The sequence below is a fragment of the Nicotiana sylvestris genome, chromosome 8, assembly GCF_000393655.2.
Source record: "Nicotiana sylvestris chromosome 8, ASM39365v2, whole genome shotgun sequence".
NCBI lineage: Eukaryota > Viridiplantae > Streptophyta > Magnoliopsida > Solanales > Solanaceae > Nicotiana > Nicotiana sylvestris.
The window spans coordinates 34,743,529-34,752,921 of NC_091064.1; the positions used below are offsets into that span (position 1 = coordinate 34,743,529).

Consider the following 9,393-nt stretch of genomic DNA (forward strand, 5'->3'; position numbering starts at 1 on the left):
AGATAGACACGATCTACAACAATAGAATTCCCCACTGGCGTGGACACATACACGGGAGCACTCAAAGAATCATGAGGCACAACCAAATATGAAGTAAAGTAAGATGACACATAGGAGTATGTAGACCCTAGATCAAATAGAACTGAAGCATATCTACTGCAAACTGAAATAGTACCTGTGATAATAACATTACTCAGCCTCCGGCCTAACCGGGATAGCATAACATCAGGGTTGGGCCCAACCACCATGAATCATATCTCTGGGATGGGCTCCTACTGGCTGGCCTCCACCTCTAGCGGCCTGACCTCCACCTCTAATACCTCGACCTCCACCTCTAGTTGTCTGACCCCTACCTCTAGCTAGCTGAGTGGGCGGTGGAACACCCGGTACCGGGACCATGGCACGAGAACCCTGGTGCTGAAAATTGCTCGATGCTCGAGGCAATACCTAGCAATGTGCCTCGGATCGCCACAAGTATAACAAAATTTTAGATGATGTAGATGATGACCCTAAAACTAACCCTGGCAGCCTAAGTAACCACCCTGAAAACTCTAAAGTGGAGGTGCACCGATAGGTTCTGGTGCTGCACTATAGGCTAATCGATCGGAGTACTGCATATGAGAGCCACGTCCAACTGAAGCACCGTGAGAAGTTTGAAGAGCTTAATGAAACGGCCTAGGAGGATGGCCTATACCAAAAGTAACCGGACCTCCAGATGAGGCCCCATAGAATCCACTGGACTGACGAGGCCTCTTGTCAGACCCCTGACCACTCCCCTGAGCTAAAACCATCTCAACTCATCTAGCCACATTGGTTGCATCCTGTAAATATATCTCGCTCCCGGTCTCCTTATCCATCTACAATCTGATAGGCTAAGAAAGTCCCTCAATAAACCTCTCACCCTCTCTCTCTCTCGGTAGGGAGTATAAGAAGAGCATGACAGGCCAAATTAATAAAGTGGGTCTCGTACTAAGTGACAGACATGCTACCCTACTGGAGACGCTCAAACTACCTGTGATAGTCCTCTCTCAGTGTAACCAGAAGGAACTTCTCAAGAAATATCTGAGAGATTTGGTCCCAAGTCAAAGAAGGCGATCCAGCTGGTCTGGAAAAACAAAAATCCCTCCACCATTTCTTGGCGGAACCTAACAAATGAAAGGCAGTAAAGTCGACTCCATTGGTCTCCGCTATCCCCATGTTACGTAACACTTCATCACAACTATCTAGATAGTCTTGTGGATTCTTCTGAGATGTACCGCCATAGTGAGTGGTGAAAAGCTTAGTAAACCTATCCAATCTCCACAAAGCCTCAGAAGACATAGTTGATCCATCGTCGGTCTGTGCTACAACACCCGGCGGAACTACCCCAACTGCCTGAGCTACTGGAGTCTGAAACTGGGGAGCCATTGCCGGAGTGTGAGTAGCGGGTCGGAGCAACACTCTCCATAAGGCCCACTAGATGGACCAAAACAACCTAGAGCACTGGGTGGCTATGAACCCCTCTGGAACCTGAGCTGGTCCGGAAGGAACAGTCTAGGCCAGAACCTCATCATAAAACTCCACTTGAGGCTCTGTTACCGGTGTTGCTGCTCGAGCCTTGCCCCTACCTCGACCTCTGGCACGGTCTCAGCCTCGACCTCTGCCCCTCGTAGGAGCTTCCACTTGAAGCTCTAGCTGCTGCTCAGCTGAAGAAGCGGTACGTGTTCTCGCCATCTGCGAAGGAACAAGAGTAGAGTGTTCGATTAGCATTGAGAGATCAAATCGCAAGACACAGAAGAATAGAAGTGGATTTGTTTCCTAAAATTCTGTAGCCTTTTGGGATAGGCACAGACGTCTCCGTACTGATCCCTCAGACTCTACTAAGCATGTTCGTGAATCGTGACACCTAGGTAACCTAGTGCTCTGATACCAACTTGTCACGACCTGGATTTTCCCACCATCGGGATCGTGATGGCGCCTAACTTTCCAGAATGCTAGGCAATCCAATAGATAGAGATTTAATGTGCTGACCACTAACCAATTCAATAAATAGCAGCAATTACACCAAAGCAGATTAAAGGAGTGCGAAATTTCATAATAATTAAAGTACTAATACATGACTACGCAAAATATGGTGTCACAATTCACAAACTTCTAAGAGTCACTACAAATAATGGGTGAAAGAAAATACAACTATTCTCGAATTAAAACAAAACAGAAAACTAAAATAACTAGAAAGGGGATCCAGGGTTTGCGAAAGCCGGCAGATCTACCTTGGGTATCCTATTGGAAAGAATACAGCATCTCCACTTGGGTCAACACGGTCGGTACCGAAATATGCACAGAAAGTGAAAAGTGCAGAATGAGTACAACCGACCTCATGTACTGGTAAGTGCCGAGCCTAACCTCGGCGAAGTAGTGATGAGTCTAGGACATGACATATACATAAACATGTGCAGTTAATAATATACTAGTAGAATAACAGTTAATAGAAACTAAGTAGTAATTAACAGGGGGGGAACATGCTAATGGGGTCTAAGATGAAGAATCACAGCAATATAGGAATTTAAACAGCTAGTTCACCTTGAACCGGTAATAATAAGTAAACACAACAAACAGAACATGCACGGCATCACCCTTCGTGCTTTTGCTCTCAACCTCACCAAATAATCAATAATAGAAATGTGCACGGCATCCCCCTTCATGCTTTATCACTCAACCTCACCATATAAATAATAGGAACGTGAACGGCATCACCCTTTGTGCTTTATCACTCTTCCTCACCATATAAATAATATAAATGTACATTGCATCACCCTTCATGCTTTATCACTCTACTTTGCCAAAGCAAGAAACAACAATAATAGGGAGATAGAATGACAACCACAAGTCTCATTTCAACACTTAGTCCCACAATACCAATTTCAACTTTGAATAAACGTTCAACCAATACCAACCTCAATAAAACATGATAGGACATTTCTCAACACATTGAATAGCTAGTCTAAACATGGACAATATGATCAAAATATACGACAACTACAAGAATAAGACTCACTCGCATGCTATGACTCGACAACAATATATAGGTACTCGTCATCTCACTTATACGTTGTACTAAACATCCAAACACATAACAAGTAAGCAAATAACACCTAATCCCTCAAGCTAAGGTTAGCCACAACACTTACCTCGCTCTCGCGGCCAAACTCAAAGCTCAAACACCACTTTTCCCTTCACACGAGCCTCCGTACCAATAGAATTTAGCAATTACCAACCAAACAATTCAATTTAAGCCTTATGAACTACCCATGATTACAAGGAATTCACTTTAGGCCATTCTGGAAAAAGTCAACAAAAGTCAACACCCAGGCTCGCATGATCCAAACCCGTAATTCAGACCAAAATCCAATTACCCATTCACCCCCGAGCCCGGATATATAATTAGTTTTGGAATCCGACCTCAATTTGATGTCTAAATTCCCAAATTTCGAAATTTCTAGTTTCTACCCAAAATTCCCCAATTCCACCATGAAAATCCTAGATTCTAGGTTGAAAACTTGTTATAAGAAGTGAAAGATTGAAAGAAGTGAGTTAAGAATCATTTACCTATGATTTGGGGAAGAAATGGCCTTTGGAAAATTGCCTCTTGAGGTTTAGGTTTTGAAAATTTGGGAAATGAATCAAAAACCCCATCTAAGTCCCTTTTACACAGTTGCAGATGTCGCATTTGCGACCTAAGCTTTGCAAATGCGAAGTCGCAAATGCGAAGCACGCAAATACGAAGGAGCTATCGCAATTGCGAAGTCCTTCACAGTCCTGCTGCCTTAGCAAATGCAAGGAAAGTGTCACAATTGTGATCACTGAACCTCGCAAATGCGAGTAAAAGATCGCATTTGCGATCCTGCCCTTCTTAGACTCCCTTCGCAATTGCGAAGGTAACCTCGCAAATGTGAGAACTGCTGGCCCAGTCTTCCTTCGCATTTGCGATGAAAGCCTCGCAAATGTCGAACCTACAGGGTTCGCAATTGCAATGCCTGATCTCGCAAATACGGAATCAGAGGCCTGCAACAAGTTCAGCAATACCAGCAAAATTTTATAAGTTCCAAAACACCCCGTAGCCTATTCAAAACTCACCCGAACCCTTGGGGCTCCAAGAAAAACATGCACACAAGTCTTAAAATATCATACAAACTTGCTCGTGCGATCAAACCGCCAATATAACATCTAGAACTACAAATTTAGCACCAAATCACATGAAATTCTCAAGAACACTTTGAAATTCCTATTTTCACAATCGGACGCCTGAATCACGTCAAATCAAGTCTGTTTTTCACCAAATTTCACCGACATGACTTAAATATTATATTGAACCTGTATCGGGCACTAAAATCAAAATACGGGCACGATACCAATGAGATCAAACATTAATCAAATTCTTTAAACCATTAGATTTTTAGACTTACAATTTTTAACAAAAATTCATTACTCCGGCTAGGGACCTCCGAATCTGATTCCGAGCATACGCTCAGGTTCCATATTTTACTACGGATCCATTGGGACCATCAAAACACGAGTCCGGATCTATTTACTCAAAACGTGGACTGAAGTTAACTTTATTATTTTCTCAACTTTCCACATAAAGGCTTTCCGGAAAGGTGCCCGGACTGCGCATGCAAATCGAGGGAAAATACAATGAGATTTTAAAGGCCTCGGAACACCAAATTTGGTCATAAAACACAAGATGACCTTTTAGGTCATCATAGGAAGAGAATATCCCAGTTGAAACGAGTACGCGTAAAATGCGCAGTACCCAAGATGATAAATATGGACCACATCGTTCCCGAACAGGACCAGGTCAATGTGAGCAAGGATGTTGTACTTGGCCCTAAGCTCAGAAAGATGGTCCACTCCCATCTCAGATTTCACAAGCATAGGCTCGTCGGCAAGAGGCTTCGAGAAGTCCAACCTAGCCTTGTCACTACAAGGAACAATCTGTTCTAATGTGGGAAAGCTATCATCTTCTACAATAATGGCCTCCCCTTCATCACGAACGGGCATGACCACTAATATCGGAGGCAGGCTGAGAATCTCCTCAGAATTCAAAGATGCATGATAGTAGGCTATATAGTTGATATTTACACCTTAATATGACCATACTTCGTTGTTGTTTTACAGATAAATTGCCAATAAAAATGCTCTAAATAGTGTTCTTTTGTTTAGCAGGGAATATTATATGAGAGGAAGCAACATGGAGTGTTTTGGAGGCGATAATGTGAAGAAAAACGCCCACTCGAGAAGTACCCAAACACAAAGAAGCATAAATGGCCTAGACAAGAAGGCCACCGCGACTGCAGTGAACCGCAATAGATTAAGAATGTAAGGCAAAAAGGTCAGCATTCACCGCGGTCGATCGCAGTGCACTGTTCACGCTGCTGGAAAGTTTGAGGACCAAAGTGTAAAATTGGGGAAACTTTTGTAAAACCCTTATATGCCTTAGAAACTCGCCCAAGATAGGGCTAAGCTGATTTTAGACTACTTTTGGAGGCAAAAACAAGAGTGAGAAGATCAACCAAACATTAGAGTTTTTCTATCTCCTTTTAATTCTTGCAATTTTACATTATGAACAATTTAGTAGTTTTCTCTTATTTTGTTATGAGTAGCTAAATACTTATCTAGGGTTGATGGAACCAATTGTTGGTTGAAGTTTTGACTCAAGTTGTTATAATCGAGCCGGATATATGATATGATTGTTCAACTACGTTTTGTATGGTGATTAATTGAATGGGCCCTTGATTAATCGTGTCTAATTACCTTATATTGCTTGAGAAAGAATATTAGGTTAGATAGCTGTTGAACAACACCACTTTTGGGTAATTGAAGAGATTCATTACTTGAACTTAAAAGTGGGTTTAGAGATAACAAAACTTTGGTGGGATAATTTAGAGTTGCATAACTATTGTCAGCTAGAGTAGTTCGAGAGAATGCTCTAGTAAATTATCGTAGTTGATCGAGAGATAATTACGATAACCCATAACTCTTAATCCTCATAGATTATTCGGGGTGGATGACTAGAGGTACAACACTGGCACCCATAGTGCATTCAGTTCCTCTTGACCCAAATAATTTGCATGCAGAGAACATGGCCCCACTCATGATTCAGATGAGTATTTTGACAAAGAAGATAGATGAGATGGGTACCAAACAGGTGCATATTGTTGACACGAAAAATGGAGGACTGTGTACACCCTGTGTTAATCAGTCTTATGTATGTTCATGGAGCGGAGAAGGTGAAAATCAAGGGGCAAGGGAAGATATGAATTATGTTAACAACTTTGGGGGTCAGAGACAAGGAGGACAGCAGTAGAGACCGGCACCAAATCCGCAATACAGACCTAACATGCCTCAGCCTGGGGGCATGCAAGTTCAAGGCCAAATGGTGCCATACCACCAGAGACAACAGGGCTACCCACAGCAGAACCAGCAATAGTTGACATATCTGCCACCTCCTTAGCAGCAAGATAACAATATGGTAGAGATCAGGGGGATGCTCCAGCAACTCATTGGGACAAATGGTAAGATGCAAGAAAAGTTGGCAGTACATGATTCAGCTATAATGAACATTGAAACTCAGTTGGGGAAGTTGTCTATGGCTTTAAACAACCCCCCCCCCCAAGGAACATTGCCAGCAGACACAAATATTAACCCCAAGGAGCAAAACTCGAATCAGCTGATGGCAGTAAGTCTTCTAAATGGGAGAGATTTAGACATAGAGCAGGAGGTTGCAAAAGCCAGCAAAGAGACTACGCCATCCACTCCAATTCCACTAGAGGTAGATGAACCATGAAATCTGACTGAAGTGGTGGTTGAACAGGGTCAAGACGAAAAGGGTAAGGCTAAGGTAAATGAACAAGCTGCAGAACAGGTGGTGCCTCTTGTGCCACAGAACCCTAACAGAGAGAAGCCAGCAAACAGTGCACAAAGGGTGATACCTACACCATTCTCTCAGAGACTGGTAAAACAAAAGAAGGAAGATCAATACAAGAAATTCATGGAGATGCTGTGTCAAATTCAGTTGAATATTCCTTTGATGGATGCCTTGAGGGAGATGCCAGGTTATGCAAAGATGATGAAAGACCTAATGTCATGGAAGTTTGATTTTCAGGACCTATCCACAGTGACTCTGATGCAGACCTGCAGCGCAGTAGTGACCAAACCGATAGCTCAAAAGATGTCAGGCCCAGGTAGTTTCACTATTCCATGCACGATTGGGAGTTATGCCTTTGCAAAGGCATTATGTGATTTGGGAGCCAACATAAATTTGATGTCTCTGGCTGTATACACCAAACTGGGCATTGGCAGAGCTAGACTGACTTTGATGCTGCTGCAGATGGCTGACCGCGTAGTAAAAAGGCCTACTGGGATTCTTGATGATGTGTTGGTGCAAGTGAGGAAGTTCGTGTTCCCTGCAGACTTTGTTATTCTGGACTGTCAGGTAGATGAGGAGATACCTATCATTTTAGGTAGGCCATTTTTGGCCACTAGGAGAGCACTGATCGATTGTGAGACTGAACGATGAAGAAGTCATATTCAATGTTCAGCAATCTATGAGGAGACCCAGTGAATATGCTAATTTCTCTCTAGTGGAGGCAGTGGATGTGATCCTGCAAGAAGATGGTGTGACCCTAACTGCTAAAGATCCATTGGAGGCATGTCTGACAAATTTAGAAGAGATGGATGGTGAAGGGTTAGTTGATTGGGTCATGGCACTTGAAGGCCAAGGATTCTAGAAAAGGGAACCTCAGTTCAATTCCCTTGAGTTAGAAAAAAGGGCTACACCTTCAGCAAAGCCATCAGTAGAGGAACCACCCAAGCTGGAGCTGAAGCCGCTCCCAGCTCACCTCAGGTACATTTTCTTAGGCCCTGATTCTACTTTGCATGTTATTATATTATCCGGTTTGCTAGATGTGCAGGTAGAACAGCTCTTACATGTACTGCAGAAAAGTAAGACTGCCATTGGCTGGACCATGGCAGACATAAAGGGTATCAGCCCAGCCTTCTGTATGCACAAGATTTCAGAGAACATCAACAAAGGCTGAACCCGAACATGAAAGAGGTAGTAAAGAAGAAAGTGATCAAATGGTTAGATATGGGAATCATCTTCCCCATCTCTGATAGCAATTGGGCCACCCCTGTCCAATGTGTGCCAAAAAAGGAGGGAATGACTGTTGTGAAAAATGAGAACAATGAGTTGATCTCAACTCGTACAGTCACGAGATGGCGGATTTGCATGGATTACCAAAAATTGAACACAGCCACCCGAAAGGACCACTTCCCCTTGCCTTTCATTGACCAAATATTGGACAGGCTGGCAAGGCAATCGCACTTCTGTTTCTGGGATGGATATTTGGGGTACAATCAGATATCAATAGCCCCCGAAGATAGAGAGAAAAAATCCTTCACTTGTCCTTATGGCATCTTCGCCTTTCGGAGAATGCCTTTTGGGATTTGCAATGCACCGGCGACATTTCAATGGTGTATGTTAGCCATTTTCACAGACATGGTGGAGGATATTATGGAGGTCTTTATGGATGATTTCTCCGTGGTGGGAGATTCATTCGAGGACTGTCTTCACAACTTAAGAAGAGTGCTCAAAAGATGTGTGGAGACAAATTTAGTATTGAACTGGGAGAAGTGCCATTTTATGGTACAAGAAGGGATAGTCCTAGGGAATCGAGTGTCCAGTAAAGGAATTGAGGTCGACCATGCTAAGGTTGACGTGATTGAAAAACTACCACCGCCCACTTCAGTCAAGGCGGTGAGAAGTTTCCTTGGGAACGCCGGGTTCTACAGGCGATTCATAAAAGATTTCTCCAAAATTGCTAACCCATTATGCAAACTCCTTGAAAAGGATCATCTCTTTATGTTTTCTAATGATTGCAGGTTGGCATTTGAGGAGCTGAAGAAGCGATTGGTGACTGCACCCATCATTGTTGCACCCAACTAAGAGCAGCCATTTGAGCTCATGTGCGACGCAAGTGACTATTCCATAGGAGCAATCTTAGGGCAGCGAAAGGATAAACTGATGCACCTAATTTACTATGCAAGCAGAATGCTAAGCGGTGCACAACTCAATTACACTGTGACGAAAAAGGAAATGTTGGTTGTTGTTTTTGCATTCGACAAATTCAGGTCATACTTGATTGGCTCGAAAGTTATTATTTACATTGACCATGCAACAATTAGGTACCTGATAGAAAAGAAGGAGTCAAAGCCACGTTTGATTCGCTGGGTTCTTCTATTACAAGAATTCGATCTGGAAATACATGACCGAAAAGGGACAGAGAACTAAGTAGCTGACCACCTCTCAAGGTTGGAAGGAGCTGAAAAAAAGGTAGAGGTTGAGGATATAAC

The 9,393-nt window shown here is 43.1% G+C and overlaps 1 protein-coding gene across 1 annotated transcript; it reads left to right on the forward strand.

The window, feature by feature from the left end:
• Positions 1–6,508: 6,508 nt before the first annotated feature.
• LOC138874901 (uncharacterized) lies at positions 6,509–8,986 on the forward strand. The gene is made up of 4 exons (XM_070153694.1): positions 6,509–6,811; positions 6,854–7,474; positions 7,581–7,726; positions 8,923–8,986. Exons 1-4 carry the CDS (start codon positions 6,509–6,511, stop codon positions 8,984–8,986), a joined length of 1,134 nt encoding a protein of 377 aa, XP_070009795.1.
• Positions 8,987–9,393: the final 407 nt, after the last annotated feature.